This window comes from Gorilla gorilla, chromosome 7, assembly GCF_029281585.2.
Source record: "Gorilla gorilla gorilla isolate KB3781 chromosome 7, NHGRI_mGorGor1-v2.1_pri, whole genome shotgun sequence".
In the NCBI taxonomy this organism is placed as follows: Eukaryota; Metazoa; Chordata; class Mammalia; order Primates; family Hominidae; genus Gorilla; species Gorilla gorilla.
This window is the reverse complement of record NC_073231.2, coordinates 54210563-54228180: the sequence shown is the minus strand read 5'-3', so window position 1 is coordinate 54228180 and position 17618 is coordinate 54210563. Positions and strand designations below refer to the sequence as shown.

The 17618-nt window shown below is 39.0% G+C and overlaps 1 protein-coding gene across 4 annotated transcripts in view; it reads left to right on the top strand.

Moving 5' to 3' along the window:
- The window catches only part of TRIM55 (tripartite motif containing 55), a 62013-nt gene extending 45020 nt beyond the window's left edge, over positions 1 to 16993 (top strand). For all 4 annotated transcript variants that reach the window (XM_063709243.1, XM_055349491.2, XM_004047106.5 and 1 more), the window contains one exon: positions 16631 to 16993. In XM_063709243.1, coding sequence (XP_063565313.1) covers positions 16631 to 16753 — 123 coding nt within the window. In that variant the 3' untranslated portion in view covers positions 16754 to 16993. The remainder of the gene's footprint in view (positions 1 to 16630) is intronic.
- The last annotated feature ends 625 nt before the right edge of the window (positions 16994 to 17618 follow it).

Genomic DNA, 17618 nt, shown 5'->3' with positions numbered 1-17618 from the left:
GTTCCCCTTCCTCCCTTCCCAGTGCATCTTAGTGGCCTCACCTGGAAGAATTTGCCCAAACCATGTAATGGGAGCTATGCAGGGAACAGGGGTTTCCAGAGAAATGTCTCTCTATTTGGTGGATTAACTCAGCAGCTGCTCTGGCTGATACTTGAGCTGGACACAGCAGCTGCCTCAGGGTAAGAGGATCTCCCCACCACACACACACACACACACACACACACACACACACACACACACACGCACACACTGCAGCCAGAGCCAATTGCTTTGGAGATAGGGACTTTGGCATTGAAATCTTTGCAATTTCTCCCTCTATATAGAACCACAGCTCAGTATTTCACCAGAACACAAAGTTGCAGTGATAAGAGGCCCTGAAAGCTTTACTATATCATAACGATTTGTTGTTTCAAAAATATCCATTTTTCACATTCTATTCTTCAAGCCTGAAAAATAGACAAACAAATTGGGTAGAAATTTTGCCAAAGCTCAAGACTGTGGGGATCCAAAAGTTAGAAGAAAGGACTTCAGATCTGGTCCTGGAGCTGCTTCAGTATCTGACTCTGGGCATTTAAATTCTTGGAGCCCCAGTTTTCTCATCAGGAAAATAAAGAGACTACTCAACGAATAGATTCATTTATTTTCACACTGGGCTGTGAAAAATCTAGTACTAAGAATTTTACAATTGGTTTCAGGTATTTTCATTGGGAGGGTTATGGACTTAGGCCTGACACAAGTCATTATGAGTGACAATAATTACAATAGATTCTCAGTGAGTTAGAGAGTCCATTGCATTTCTCAAAGTACATTTCTTTACTTGAAGCTCTTACATAAATCCCAATTTCCCAAACCATTTTCCAGATTTCTCCCTAGGCACTCATTTAGCTGAATGTTTACACAGCTGCTATTACCTCCTTCAGATTCCATGAACTCCACAGCCATGATGACTCCATTCTGAAGTCGCCTAAAGTTACTTACAGACCTCACTGCTCAGTAGAGCAAAGACAGGATGTACACAGCAGAGGCAGACACAGAACAGTCAACGGATGAAGAAATGAAAGATGTGATTTTTTAAATCAACTTTATTGAGATATACATACACTAAAATTTACCCATTTTAAGTGTACAGTTCAGTGAGTTTGGACAAATGTGTAGCATTGTATAGCTACCACCACAGTTAAGATGTAGAATATTTTCATCACCCCAGAAAGTTCCCTCATGTGTCTTTACCATTAAATCCCTTCCCCGCATCCCTGCCTCTGGCAACCACTGATGTGTTTGATTGTCATTGTAGTTCTGCCAGTTCCAAACTGTCTTGTGAATGAAAACATACAGTATTGTGTGCTTTTATAACTGGCTTTTTTTCACTTAGCGTAATGCTTCTGAGATTTGTTTATTTTGTGGCATGTATAGTATCTCAGTTCTTTTTATTCCCAAGTGGTAGTCTATTGTGTGGGTATGCCACTAGTTATTTATCTGTTCATCACTTGATGGATGTTTGTGTTCTTAGCAGCTTTGGCTATAATAAGTAAAGCTGCTGTGAACACTCACATATAGGTCTTTGTGTAAATACATGTTTTCATCTCTCTTGAGTAAATGAAAGAGTGGAATTGCTGGATTGTATGGTAACTTTGTGGTTAACTTCATAAGAAACTGTCAAACTGTTTTCCGTAGTGGTTATTCAACTTTTTCTGTTTCCACCAGCAAGGTAAGAGAGCTCTACCTACTCTACGTTCTACCAGCTCATGGTATTGTGTCAATCTTTCATATTTCAGCTATTCTGGATGGATGATTATGCATGGTATCTCTTTGTGGTTTTAATTTGCATTTTGACAAAGACTAATGGTTAGCACCTTTTCTTGTGCTTATTGGTCATCTTTATATTTTCTTTGGTGAAGTAAATGTACACATCTTTTGCCCAACTTTTTACTAAGTTGTTTATCTTCTTAGAGAGAAGTTCTTTATGTGTTCTGGATAAAACTTCCTTATCAGATAGATGTTTTGCAAATAATTTCTCCCAGTCTGTGGCTTTCCCTTTCATTTCTTTTAATTTTTTACTTTTTTATTTCAGTAGGTTTTTGGGGAACAGGTGGTGTTTGATTACCTGAATAAGTTTTTTAGTGGTGATTTCTGAGATTTTGGTGCACCCAAGCAGTGTACACTGTACCCAATGTGTAGTCTTCTATCCCTCCCCAACCCCTACTCTTTCTGCCAAGTCTCCAAAGTCCCATGTATTATTCTTATGCCTTTGCATCCTTATAGCTTAGCTCCCACATATAAGTGAGAACATACAATATTTGGTTTTCCATTCCTGAGTTACTTCACTTAGAATAATAGTCTCCAATTCCATCCAGGTTGTTGCAAATGCCCTTACTTCATTCCTTTTTATGGCTGAGTAGTATTCCATGGTGTGTGTGTGTGTGTGTGTGTGTGTGTGTGTGTGTGTGTGTGTGTGTATCACATTTTCTTTAGCCACTCATTGACTGATGGGCATTTGGGCTGGTTTCATAATTTTTCAATTGTGAATTGTGCTGCTATAAACATGCATATGATGCAAGTGCAAGTATCTTTTTTGTATAATGACTTATTTTCCTCTGGGCAGATACCCAGTAGTGGTATTGCTGGATCAAATGGTAGATCTACTTTTAGTTCTTTAAGGAATCTCCAAACTGTTTTCCATAGTGGTTGTACTAGTTTACATTCCCACCAACAGTGTAAGTTGTTCCCTTTTCACCTCATCCCCACCAACATTTTTTTTTTTTAATATTTTGATTATGGCCATTCTTGCAGGAGTGAGGTGGTATCGCATTGTGGTTTTGATTTGCATTTCCCTGATAATTAGTGAGGTTGAGCATTTTTCTGTACGCTTGTTGGCCATTTGTATATCTTCTTTTGAGAATTGTCTGTTCATGTCCTTTGCCCACTTTTTGATGGGATTGTTTTTTTTTTCTTGCTGATTTGTTTGAATTCCTTGTAGATTCTGGATATTAGTCCTTTTTTGGATGTATAGATTGTGCAGATTTTCTTCCACTCTGTGGGTTGTCTGTTAACTCTGCTGATATTTCTTTTGCTGTGCAGAAGCTTTTTAGTTTAATTAAGTCCCATCTATTTGTCTTTGTTTTTGTTATATTTGCTTTTGGATTCTTGGTCATGAAGTCTTTTCCTAAGCCAATGTCTAGAAGGGTTTTTCTGATGCTATTGTCTAGAATTTTTATAGTTTCAGGTCTTAGATTTAAGATGGATTTAAGATCCATCTTGAGTTGATTTTTGTATAAGGTGCAATATGAGGATCAAGTTTCATTCTACTACATGTGGCTTGCCAATTATCCCAGCACCATTTGTTAAATATGGTGTCCTTTCCTCACTTTATGTTTTTGTTTGTTTTGTCGAAGATAAGTTGGCTGTAAGTATTTGGCTTTATTTCCGGGTTCTCTATTCTGTTGCATTGGTCTATGTGCCTATTTTTATACCAGTACCATGCTGTTTTGGTAATTATGGCCTTCTAGGATAGTTTGAAGTTGGCTAATGTGATGCCTACTGATTTGTTCTTTTTGCTTAGTCTTTCTTTGGCTTATGAGGGCTCTTTTTTGGTTCTATATGAATTTTGGATTCTTTTTTCTAGTTCTGTGAAGAATGATGGTGTATTTTGATGGGAATTGCATTGAATTTTTAGATTGCTTTTGGCAGTATGGTTATTGATTCTACCCATCCATGAGCATGGGATGTGTTTCCATTTGTTTGTATCATCTATGATTTCTTTCCACAGTGTTTTGTAGTTTTCCTGGTAGAGGTCATTTATGTCCTTGGTTAGATATATTCCTAAGGTTTTTTTTTTTTGCAAGTATTGTGAAAGGGGTTTGAGTTCTTGATTTGATCAAGAATAGCTTGGTTGCTGCTGGTGTATAGCAGAGCTACTGATTTGTGTATGTTAATTTTGTATCCTGAAACTTTGCTGAATTCATTTACCAGTTCTAGAGCTTTTTGGATGAGTCATTAGGATTTTGTAGGTATATGATCCTATCATCAGCAAACAGCAATAGTTTGACTTCCTCTTTACCAATTTGGATTCCTTTATTCCTTCTCTTGTCTGATTGCTCTGGCTAGGATTTCCAGTACTATGTTGAATAGAAATGGTGAAAGTGGGCATCCTTGTCTTGTTCTTGTTCTCAGGGGGAATGCTTTCAACTTCTCCCTGTTCAGTATTTTGTTGGCTGTGGGTTTGTTGTAAATGGTTTTTTATTACCTTAAGGTATGTCCCTTCTATGCTAATTTTGTTGAGGGTTTTAATCATAAAGGGATGCTGGATTTTGTCAAATGCTTTTTCTGCATCTATTGAGATGATCATGTGATTTTTGTTTTTAATTCTGTTTATGTGGCATATCACATTTATTGGCTTATGTATATTAAACCATCCCTGCATTCCTGGTATGAAACCCACTTGATCATGGTGAAATAAATTTTTAATATGCTGTTGGATTCCATTTGCTAGTATTTTGTTGAGGATTTTTGCATCTATGTTCATCAGGGATATTGGTCTGTAGTTTTCTTTTTTTATAATGTCCTCCCCTGGTTTTGGTATTAGGGTAATACTGGCTTCATAGAATGATTTAAGGAGGATTCCCTTTTTCTCTCTCTTTTGGAGTAGTGTCAATAGGATTGGTACCAATTCTTCTTTGAATGTCTGATAGAATTCAGCTATGACTCCATCTGGTCCTAGACTTTTTTTTGTTGGCAATGTTTTTATTACCATTTCAATCTCACTGCTTGTTATTCATTTCTTAGAATATTTTAAGGAGTAAACATTTTTAGTTTTGATGAAGCCCAATTTTGTTTTCTTTATAGTTTGTGCTTTTTATGTCCCATTTAAGAAAACTTTGCTTAACTCAAAATTACAAAGATTTCTCCAATGTTTTCTTCTAGAATTTTTATAGTTTTAGCTCTTAAATTAGGTCTAAGATCATTTTGTTAATTTTTGTGTAGATGAGGTAAGGATCAAAGTTTGTTATTTGCTTTTTGATATAGATATTCATTTATTCCAGCACTATTTGTTAAAAGGCTATCCTTTTCCTCAGTGAATTACCTTAATACTTTTGTAGAAATTCAGTTGACCATATATGTGTGAGTCTGTTTCTGGACTTGTATTTCGTACCATTGATATATATGTTTGTCCCTCCCCCAGTACCACACTGTCTTGATTATTATAGCTTTAATAGAAGCCTCCAAATAAGTCAATGTAGTCTCCAACTTCAATCTAGTTTCCACAATGTTTTGATTATTTATCTTTAAAAAAAACCCAGCTTTTGGCTTTGTTGGTTTTCTCCATTTTTTGGTCAGTTTTTCTATTCTATTCATTTCTGCTCTTAATGATTTTCTTCATTGTGCTTACTTTGGGTTTAATTTTCTCTTCTCTTTCTGTTTGTTAGGGTTAAAGCTCTGATTATTGACATGAGATTTTTCTTGCTTTCTGATACAAGCTTTCAGTGCTATAAAGTTACTTCTCATCACTGCTTTTGCTGCATCCCACAAGTTTTGATATGTTGTATTTTCATTTTTATTTAATTTAAAACATTTTCTAGCTTACTTTGTAGTTTCTTCTTTGACCCATGGGTTATTTAGATGAGTGGCATTTCGTTTCCAGATATTTGAAGATTTTCAGATATATTTCTTTTTGACTTGCAGTTTAATTCTGTTGTGGAGAAAGACCAGAATATACTTTATATGTTTCCAATCTTTTTAAGTTTATTAAGATTTGTTTTATGTCTCAGAATGTGATCAACCTTGGTGAATGTTCCACATGCATGTGAAAACACAAGTGTTTTCTGTTGTTGTTGGGCATGGTGTTCTGTACCTGTCAATTAAGGCAGTTGGTTGATAGTGTTGTTTAAGTCTACTATGTCCATACGGATTTTCAGTTTACCTGTTTCATCAGCTTCTGAGAGAGGAATTTTGAGATCTTTGACTAGAATTGTGGATTTGTCTATTCTTACAGTATCAGTTTTTGCCTTATGTGTTTGGAAACTGTTTGGGTACATTCATATTTAGCATTGTTTATTTATTTTCTTGAAGAATTGATTCCAAGATAAGTGTTTTTTTTTTAAAGCAAAACTTGTCTACCTCTCCTCTTTTTGTGTCTGCATGCTGAAATGGGTAGAGAGAGGGTCCTCATTCACATACAACATCTTCCAAGGTAACTTTAAAAAGATAGGGGTGGGGCACCTGGAGGGGAACTATGCTGACAGTCATTAAGGCGTTATTCCACATGGCAGGCCATGGGGAAGGCTTCACTGCCTGAGTCCAACAAGCCTGCATCCCCTTCCTCCTTCAGCCACAGGCACGGCCAAGCACAACAAAGACTGGGACGGTTGAGGTGCCTGATACCTTTAAGTGTCTAAGCTGAACCTCACAGTCTGATAATTAGTTGTCACTGTTCTGTGGGGCTCTATTTTTAGTTTTGATATCACTTGCTTTAGAAGGTAATATCTCTTGTACATTTTCATGACATACCTGTGCCCTAGTTCATCCCTTGTTCTGTCTAAACCAGTTTCCACAAAACTGCAGAGGCCACCTGTCATGGACCAGTGACTTCCAGCACTGGCTTGTCCTCTTGGCTGAGAAAGTCCAATGGTTCCCAGCCCAAGTATCAACAAAAAGGTGCAAATAGTCTCTTCCCCTTTCCCAAGTGTCCCCAGTTTCTTTCTATCTGACACATCATTATCTCAGAGACAGCCTCAGGAACAAAGTGGGTTCCTCACACCTTATGGCTCTTCACTTTCAAATCGCAGAGATGCAGAGGGCAAGGCCAATAGCCTACTATAGGCAGATGCAGTGGAGAAAATGTCGCCAAGGAAAACCAGCCTGCAGTCCTCTTAGTCTCCAACCCAGGCTCTGTGATAGTTGTTTTGTAAGATTATAAAGGTGATCCCAGAGGAAAATAAAAAACATTACATTACAGAAAAAAGGCAGGGAGGAAAGGAAAATGGAAGGGAAAGGAAAAATGGGAAGGAGGAAGGAAGGAAAGGAAGGAAGGAAGGAAGGAAGGAGGGGACTTATGGTTTAAATGGTTTAAAAGACGGGTAGTGGGTAAGGGAGGAAGGGGCTAGCAAAGCCTCTTTTCCCTCTTGAAGCCCAGGGTTTATTTCCCAGGCTTTCAGAAACCAATACATGTGTCCCCAGACCTGAGCCTTTCACATCACTCAAGGTTCAGCGCCCTTGAAAATATTCATATTTTCCTAAGCCAGGATGGACAATGGGCCAAAGTTCCAAGGAGGAGCAACCTTTGTGAGCCCCGCATCTCTACTGGGTATAACTTGCAAGAAGATAAAAGCATTTTATGCAAAAGATTTTTGAGACCAAGCTATACATTCTGATTTCAAGTGCAAACGTCCACTCCAGCTGCCACTAGAGACTGAGAGGTGAGAGATGCAGGAGGCTAGAGGGCCAGGAAGCTGCTTTTCTGAGGAAGATTAATTTCACAAGATATTACAAAGCATTAAAAAAAAAACTAGAGACTAAGAACATGATTTCCCATGAGTGTGACTATAGGTCTCAGGTTCTTTGAAATGATCTATTTAATTTTCCAAAACAAACAGAAGTGAATGAAAATTTAACTCTGTTTTCTAAATTTAATTGAAGGATTCAGGGTGTCAAATTATTTTCAAACAGAGATCCCTACTGAGAGCAATTGCTACGTGTTTTACAAATTAGAAGATTCAAGCTTACAAGTTGCTGATGTGCCAGGCGCCCTGACTGTGCTGGAATTTCAACTTGATAACAATAGAGAAAAACTGATCCGTCCTCAGGACTGGCCTAAATTTACTCCAAAACGTTGTCCGGGGCCTAATAATCCTGGAAATTATAAGATGCTATGGTAGTGAGATGCAGACATTCTTACCTAGGAAAAACAATTGTAGGAGAGGGTAAGATTTTTTTAACAAGTAAGTTTGAATGAGACCTTTACATTAACATTATTAATGCTTTTTCATTTGTACCCTACAACTGCAATATTATTTTTCTGGGCTTTTTTTTTCCTACTGAGAAAGTGCCAGATATTGGGGGCCTTGGGGAAATTTACATCCAGGTCCCCACAGCTGGGCTGCCATCTCCTCAATCTCCTCAAGGCCCCCAATATCTGTCACTATATCTCCTATTAACTGTCAATTTGGGGGTTTTACCAGAAGGACAATAAAAAAGTCAATACTAAAATTGTAGACTACATTTCTCAGGATCAAATGGCATCCTAAGTAAATGTCACTTTAATAGGAAACTAAAATGGATGTATCCATTTTAAAGAGGAAAATATAATGTAAATTGTGTGTGAGTAGGGTAATGAATTCATTCATTTCCCCTGGCAATCTGTGCCTACAACTCTACAATTCTGTGAACACAGCTCTGGGAAAGCTCTCTTGGGGAGCTGTTATGACACAGCTAGCTGAGCTAAGCTTCCTGTGTTTTCAAATTGTTTATTATTCTGATTTAACCTAAGACTTTTGTTAGTGTTGTACATCCTGTGGGTTTTTTTCTGTTTTTATTTGTGTATCTCAGTGATTTTCATGGTACACCTCTTCTTCCACTACACTCCACGAAGTGAAGAGTTAGTCCACCAAGGTGTTAATGCATCTGAAAAAACAATGGCACATGGCAGTGGCTGTAACAAATGTGTGCCCATTGCTTTATCATCTACAAAGTCTTTCATAAGGATTCTCTCATTTAAACCTCACAACAGCCCACTAGAGTAGGAACTGTTAAACTTCCCCATTTTATAGTGGAGGAAAATGAGGATTCTAGAGGAGGCATGACTTGCTTAGGATCACAGAGTAGCTGGGAGCTTGTTGCCTTTTGATCTCTCGTCCTCCACCAAGTGCGGCATGCAGTGTAATGGAAGCCAAGTAGCATCTAAGAAAAGTGGATGAATCCCCACTTCACTTAGGTTCATGGAACTGAGGCAAAAATCAGCGTGACCAGGGGCTGTTCTGCTTTGACTCACCACTCAGGATAGATCGGCACAGCCTCACAAGCACAGGTGGGTCGTTTCTAGGCCTCCACTCCTGGCAGGGATGTAGCTGTCCACTGCAAATGAGGGCGAGTCAATCCTTCAGTTGCATCCCATGCTGTCAACCAACCTGCCTCTCTGTCTGCCCTCAGTGGAGAGGCTGACCCTGTCCCGAGTCTCAGGTGTGCAACAACACCAGCTGCCCTCTTTCCCTTTGGACTTCTGGTCTCTATGAACAACTCTTGGCACTTTATCCTAGAGTTACTTTGAGCAAGGTCCTCAAACTTCCTGAGTCTGAACTTTCTCATCTATAACTGATAATAATACTATCGACCTCCCATGGTTCTTAAGGACAACCTGTTGGGTCTGTTTGCCTAACGCAATGTAAGAAACCCCTGTCTATGAAGAATTAATGACCTAATTCTTCACAATCCAGTTCTCTTTTCAGGAAGAGCAAGAATACATACACTGTCTACATGACACAAAATAGTCAGCACCATATCTGAGAAGAAGGCTGGCTGCAAGTTTTTGCCAGGCTGTGATATCAACTTCCATAACCTGTCCTCTCCACCCTGATCCCATCAATTCCTGGACAACACACTTAACACAAACCAAACAGTACACACCACAGCATCCTCCTCCACGTCAGGAAGAAGTGAGTTTAATTCCTGCTTGTTTGATGGGCCTCAGGAAATTATTCTCATTTCCAATTTTCTCTTAGCAAGAAGGAGGCAGCTGATGGCAACAAAGCCCCCCAGTCAGTTCACTCCACACACCCCCTTAATCACTCAGTTTGTATGGCTGTGAATCCTCCCAAGAAAAAATGCTTTTCTTTTTTTTTAAAAAAAGGGTCTCGCTGACATCCAGGCTAGAATGCAGTGGTGTGATCATAGCTCATTACAATCTTGAACTCCTGAGTTCAAATGATTCTCCCACCCAGCCTCCTGAGTAGCTAGGACTACAGGCATGTGCCACCACATCCAGCAGTTTTTTAAAAGTTTTTTGTAGGAGTGGGGTCATGCCATATTGCCCAGGCTGGCCTCAAACTCCTGACCTCAAGCAATCCTCCTGCCTCAGCTTGCCAAAGCACTGGGATTACAGGCATGAGCCATCATGCCTGGCCAAAAAATGCATTTTGGCGAGTGTTTTGCTTCCAGGCTCTTTTTGGGGGTTCCTATTTTCTGCTTCCTCTAGCTGTGCTGTATTTTCACAGCTCTACATTTCATTCCTAACATACCTTGATTGCTCTGTCCCAAGCAGAAATGTCTGCATTCCTGTGAAAGAGATACCTGTGATGGCAGAGCTGCCTAACAGAGTTTCTAAGGCTTTGACCCTTGGCTATGAGTCAGAGATAGTGCCTCAGTTACTTCTCACCATGGGTGACTGGCCTGGGTTCTTGGCTGTACTCTCCTTCCCAGTTAGGAATCTGTAACACCTAAACTATCCAAGAGCCTGAGGTTCGGGAATGCTGAGTAGGAGAGCAGGCCAATGCTTGGGCTTGGTCTTTCTGAATAAACATTCTAAACTTGGTCTCAGCATTCCTACTCACACCTGCTTCCAGCATCTGGCTTTGGTTCTCTGACCCAGCCTAGCAGGTGCAAGATGGATACTGGGTGGTTGCCCACTCAGCAGCCTTAAGTCTAGCCGTACCCCTCCTGTCCACATTCCTTTAAGGCAAAGGCATTTCATGATAGATGGGCAAAGCTTTCTTTAAATTGACCGAGAAAGACAGGCATTTAACATGCATTGGTAACCAGATCCTATGTCACGTTGAATTTCTGACTGGCATTCCTTGCAGTACTCAAAGATTGAGGAAATGGCAGCCCAGCTGTGGGGGCCTGGGCGTAAATTTCCTCAAGGCCCCCAATATCTCCTCAATGGCCTGGCATCAGTCATCCCTCAGGATAAGACATGAATATTTCTAGGTAAAGTATTATCTGGCAGGGGCATACATGAGGTCATCATTATCCATTAATGTCTTCGTTGCAATGCATCTTCTCAGCTTGATTGCTATCGCTTGACTGAGCCTTAAGGAATGGAACACAAGACAGGTAAGCGTTAGTGGATCAGAGTCATGGATGATGTAGAGAATGATCATTTAGGGAAGGGTTGATGCTGGCATGTCATGGAGGCCCTGGGAAACTTAGAGACTCAAAGGCACTGGTCACTGATTAAAATAAGCTCACTCTTCTACTCTGGGGCAGCTAAAAAAAAATAATCCACCCCCCCCCCCCGCAAATGTGGCTACCCAAACTTGTGCCAGAGTGAATGTCAGGAAAGCATTTGTTTAGTTTCATTAGGTAGAAGAGGTGGGGTGAGATGCATTTAGGTAAAGGGGGCTACTGGCATTGACCCCCAAGCTCAAACAAGCGCATATCCACCAATCTGCACCCAGTTATATTCCCTATACTAAGATCCTGGGGACTAATCTGCACTCAAATGAATTTTAAAGGCACTTTCATGCTTTCACTGTCAAGATTCTTGCCATGAGACATACTTTGGCTTTAAAAAAAATCACTCATCACATTTAACATAAAAATCAAGCCAAATCTCCATTGAGCATTTTACTTCCTTTTCTTTGACACCTTCAACTAAAAATTAACCTTCTGTTAAGAGCGGTAAGATTGTGTGCCTTTAGGAGCCAAGAAGATAACATGAATGAAAAAGCAGGCCAAGTAACAGAAAAATGTTAATAGAAGCATAAATACAAGACATTGCTTGCTTTCCTTTTTACTCTGAGCATAGCAACTGTGTAAGCACAAAGATAAATGGCAACTGAAACCAGCCTTGCAGCAGGGGCAGCAAAGGGGGTGTTGGGCGCTGTGACCCTGACCGAGATGGGCAGAAGGGAGGGAGCATTCCCAATCCAAGGCACAACACTGCTTAGCGCTCCATGCAAGTTCTGGGTTGTTCATTTTTGCTTTGTCCAAAGAACCTGCAAATCCATATTTTAATGTGATGTTGCCCGAATTTTTTTTAAATTTTTAATTCTAGTAAAGAATGCAGAACATAGATTTACCATCTTAACCACTCCCATTACACATTCTAAGTGTCTATAGTGTCTGTTAAGAGCAATAAGTTTGTGTTTCTTTAGGAGCCAAGAAGGTAACATGAACGAAAAAGCAGGCCAGGTAACAGAAAAAAATGTTAGTATAAACAGTATAACAGAAAATGGGAGTATATAATGTGTATACTCCCATTACACATTCTAAGTGCCCACTTCTGTAGTGTTAAGTATATTCACACTATTGTGCAACCAATTGCTAGAACTTTTTCATCTTGCAAAACAGAAGCACTGTACACATTAAACAAAAACTCCCCATTTCACCCTTCCCCAGCCCCTGGTAACCATCATCCTAGTTTTTGTCTATGAATTTGACTATCTAGATACATCACGTAAGTGGAATCATATAATATTCGTCCCTTTGTGTCTGGCTTATTTCACTTAGCATAAGGTCCTCAAGGTTCATCCATGTTGTAGCATGTGCCAGAATTTTTCTCCTTTTTAAGGCTGAACAGTGTTCCATTGTATTCCATTGATTCTTGACAATGTATGTATGCATGACATTTTGTTTATCCACTTCTCCAAGGATGGACACTTGGGTTGTTTCTACCTCTTGGCTATTGTGAATAATGTTTCTGTGAACATGGCAAGTATCTGTGCCAGGTCCTTCTTTTTTGTTTGCAACGAATTCACATTAAAAAAAAAAATACCCTACAAACATTAAGCAATTAGGAGTGAGGATGTGGTAAAACTGGAACCCTCATGCACTGCTGGGAGAATGTAAAATGGTCCATAGCAGCTGCTATAGAAAACAGTACAGAGGTTCCTCAAAAAATTTAACAGAGTTACCATAAAATCCTGCAATACCACTTCTGAGTATATACTCAAAAGAATTGAAAGCAGGGCCTCACACAGATATTTGCACACTCCTGTTCAAGCAACATTATTCACAATAGCCAAGAGGCAGAAGCAACCTAAATCTAAAATCATTTCTTGTTGATGGGTGTTAATGAGCATGCACTCTGACAGAGCCTTGTAGACATCTGTCTCTGTGTACAGGACAGTTCCACGTTACGGACAGTGTTTGCCTAACCCAAACTGAGGTTCGTGTAAGTACGTTCTGTAATGTTTACATAACAACAAAATCACCTGAGGATGCATTTCTTTTTAAAAAACACTTTATTTTAAGTTCAGGGGTACAGGTTTGTTACATAGGTAAACTTGTGTCATGGGGGTTTGTTGTACAGAATATTTCACACCCAGGTAGTAAGCCTAGCACTCATTAGTTGTTTTTCCTGATTCTCTCCCTCCTCCCACCCTCCACCCTCCGAAAGGCCCCAGTGGGTGTTTTTATCCTCTATGTGTTCATGTGTTCTCATAATTTAGCTCCCACTGATAAGTGAGAACATGTGGTATTTGGTTTTCCGTTTCTGTGTTAGTTTGCTAAGGATAATGGCCTCCCGCTACATCCATGTCTCTGCAAAAGACATGATCTTGTTCTTTTTTATGTCTGCTTAGTATCTAAGGATGCATTTATTAGAAGGTATCCCTGTCATTAAAAAACATGTGACTGTAATATGGAACTATCAATCTGTTGTTTACCTTTTTATACATATCAGACCAAACTGGAATGCAGGACAAGCTCCCAAGCAGGTAGAGGAGATCAGTGCTTGTAATTCACTGTCCCTTATTCTGCTTCATAGAACATCACTATTCCCAAGAAATAGCACTTTCTGTGATAAAGGAGAGACAGCATTTAAGAAACTATTTGAAGGAACACATATATACAACTCCATCTCAGGAAGGCTGTAGGAAAAAGATCTGCTTTTGATTTGATGGGCTGTGCTTAGGAACACATATATACAACTCCATCTCAGGAAGGCTGTAGGAAAAAGATCTGCTTTCGATTTGATGGGCTGTGCTTACAGAAAAGAGTTTTAGATCTTTAGCTCATTCTTCCTTTATAAGGTAGCCATGTATGAAGTTGGGCCTCTTGGAGATACACTGGACAGTGTGACTGATGCCTGTGATTACAGCACACTGAAGGGATTAAATCATAGAAAAGATGCCCAATTCTGGAAAAATGAGATTGCAAATACTATTGTCTTTTCTTATTGGGGGTCAGTGCTATTGTATACGGTTTGTCATAAACAGTACCCAGGGGATTCTGCATGGCAGAGGAGCCTCTTCACTGTTGAAAGAAAGGAGGGGGGAAGAGGGGAAGGAAGGAAGGAAAGAAGGAAAGAAGGAAGGACCAACCTAATATAAGTGAGGCATGTGTAAAGTGCTTTATGTGTATTCCTTTATTCAGTCCTTACGACAGCCTTGTAAGGTAGGTTATCATCTCTATTTTACAGAAGAGAAAACTAAGGCTCAGAGAGTAAACTAACTTGTCCAAGTCATACAGCTAATAAGTAGTTGGTGTGGGATTCAAAACTAGGCTAAGCCTCTTTGCACAGAACTTTCTTTGCTGAGCTGGTTGTTGGGTCCTCAGTGGATATAAACAAGACCAAGGAGATGGTGCAATTATCTAAAGATACTCAGGATAACCTCTGCTATTGGATAACCCCCCACTCTGGTACTGGCTTTTCTTTTCTGAAAGATAGCATTGGTCCATATTGTTTGGAGGAAAACTTAATAATTTCCTGGAAACATGGAGGTGTAAGAGAAGCCAACCCAAACTATGTAATCCCAAATATGAAGGCAATAGTGGGTTAACAACTAAAACATTTTAAATGGAAGATAGATGTCAATCTCTAGTACAGGAAAGCACAAAAATTTATACACATTCCAAAAGCAGTCCCAGGGGCTTGTTCGTTACCAGCAGTTTCCGAAAGATTCTGCCTTCTGCAGAAAACACATTACCCAACTTGTGTCACCCTTCAACTATGTCAGAACAGCTGCCATGGAAGTTCCCTTCAGATTAGAAACTGCCTTCAAGAAAAAGAGGCCACAAAATGGACCTTGATGGTCTGTTCATCCAGGCGGAATTCGCTATTCGCTCAAATTGAATGGTTAAAAATAAGTCTTTTTATATATGCCCAGGTCATTTGGGCTTTCGGGGTTTGTTGTTGTTGTTGTTGTTTGCATAAACCATACATGAGACTTAAGGGTTTGTTTTTTGTTTTTTTGTTTCTTAGCCAGGGTAAGAGGATTATGGTGGGCAAGGAAGGAGTTGGACGTGTAAAAATAGGTGCAGGGTTCTGTCAGGATAATGTTTATTTTACCTCACTTTCAAGGACATTGAGGTATCTGACACATTACCAACAGAATCTAGTAACGTTCTTTTTCAAAAAGCCCAATTTCACTTGATGTTTCCACTATTCCTTCATAGAAAACTACCTATTTCAGTTTTATTCTACTGTGGCTAAATATGATTTCATGGCCCTTTCTAACTTTCTATCAGGAAGCAATGTGGCAGTACAAAGGATTATCCCAAAGCCATAAAGACTTAGGATAATTTTATTGCTCTTGAAACATCATCCCCAAACATATGTTTAGGGTAAAATCTGGTATATAGTGCAGGCCAATAACTCATTTTGCTCTCAAGCCTATTTTGAGTGGCAGTAAAACAACGTACTTAACCAAAGTTCTGCTTTGCTTGTGCCAGGTATTATCCATTCATATCACAGCTTCATAAAATCATCCAGGGCTTCTGAGCTGAATGCATGTGGCTACCTCATTGCTTTGAAATCAGTGGCATTCTAATCTGGTGGGATAATTTTACCAGTGATGTCGTCGGAACATGTTTGCTTATTTATCCATAGTTCTCCTAGGAAGAACGGTGTTTGTCATGGTACCTTGAAATGTAAAGAGTTTGAGCTCATAAAATCAAATTGCATTTCAGCAAGACTTCTTCCTGATTGTCCCTCATTCCATTAAGTTGTGATTTTTAAAGGCAAAACAACATAAGTAAATTTAGCTTATGACATTAGATTAATCAATGAATTCAGAATTGCAACCTATCTCAGGTGTCTACAAAAGATAATTATTTCTTTAGACATGCTTATATTGGATTTGATTTAATATAGATATGGTTATTAGATTTTATTACCTAGAGAAAAAAAATCCCATCATGATTTGCCCAAAATTAAGCCTGTAGTTTTGTAAAAATTATAGTAAGAAAATATATATGTATATGCATGCTAGAAACTTCTTCAGCAGTGGAGGGATTATATTAATATGTCCCACAATGTCATGTGGCATAGCAGTGCCATTTAAATTTGGAATTTTTTCAAATTCTGCAACCCTTTCTAAACCCAATTCCTAGAGGTTTGAATGAGACTTTCATCTGAATAAATCATGTACAAGTGGACTTAAAAAAAAAAAACTAGAATAGCCTGAACTCCTTTTTCCCAAGAACTTCTCTCCACTGCATGCATTACTGTTCCTTCTTTTTGTATCATGAGTGTGAATTATTTTCATGGTTCTTGGCTGTAGCCAAAATAATCTGAGCTTGCTTTCTATTTCTAATAATTATGTGCCATATAATAATATTGTTATAATAATAATTGTTATTGTTATTATAATAATAATTGTTATTATTATTATACTTTCTCCTCAATAGAAAAGTGACTGGACCAATCCAAAAAGAACAAACCTCTTTTTTCTCTGATTCCCATTTTCTTCCATTGCAGATTGGATTTGAGGCTCCTCCCCTCCAGGGACAGGCTGCAGCTCCAGCGAGTGGCAGTGGAGCTGATTCTGAGCCAGCTCGCCATATCTTCTCCTTTTCCTGGTTGAACTCCTTAAATGAGTGATATTCATTCCAACTGCTGCCCCTCTGTCTGCCTGGCTGAGATGCATGTGGGCAGCAGGAAGCCCAAGTGAAATTAATATTATGCAGATGATGAAAGGGACCTCTGAACAGGATTTCTGCAAAAATAGCCCCAAACTGCAATTCCATATGACTTATCTAACATCTTGGGGAGAAAGAATATTTTGAGAAAATAGTTGCAGAAAGCACTGGAAATAATAAACTTGATCTTATACAAATCTTCTATTGTGTGGAAAATGTTGTGAAGGGTGTGTAGGTGTGGTACATGTGTATGTCAGTAACAAGTGGCAAATGGTGAAAAAAGTGGTCACTATGCTTTTGTCTCTCATAGGCACTGACTTTTTGTTATTATATTATGGTAGCTTTCATTTCCTTTACTCTTTAACAGTGCAGGTGGTCAGTGAAAATCAGAAGTGACTGATTTATCAATACATGGACAAAAAGTAAATCATTGACCAAAGCTATGAAATGTTTCACAAAGTTTTCCTCTTTTGCATAACAGATGTCACTGGATGTACATTCAGAAATGTTCTTTGAATTTGGTAACACTTTCATGGTCCAGAAAGCTGAAGGCCTGGGCATCTCTTGTGACATTTTTCTAATATTAGTTTTAGATTTTCACATATTAGGCACTTTAGTTGAATCTTCCAGCAAAAGCTGTCTACTTTCTCTTTTATTCACTGTGGCACCAATCTGGTAAATTGTAGAACAATTGCATGTGTTTAAATATATATACAAACATATCACACATTAAATATATATATATTTAAATCATGCTTTGTTAATATTTGTCCCACCATAATGTGGGACAAATGTGTCCTTCAGAACATAAGTGTAACTTTATATGA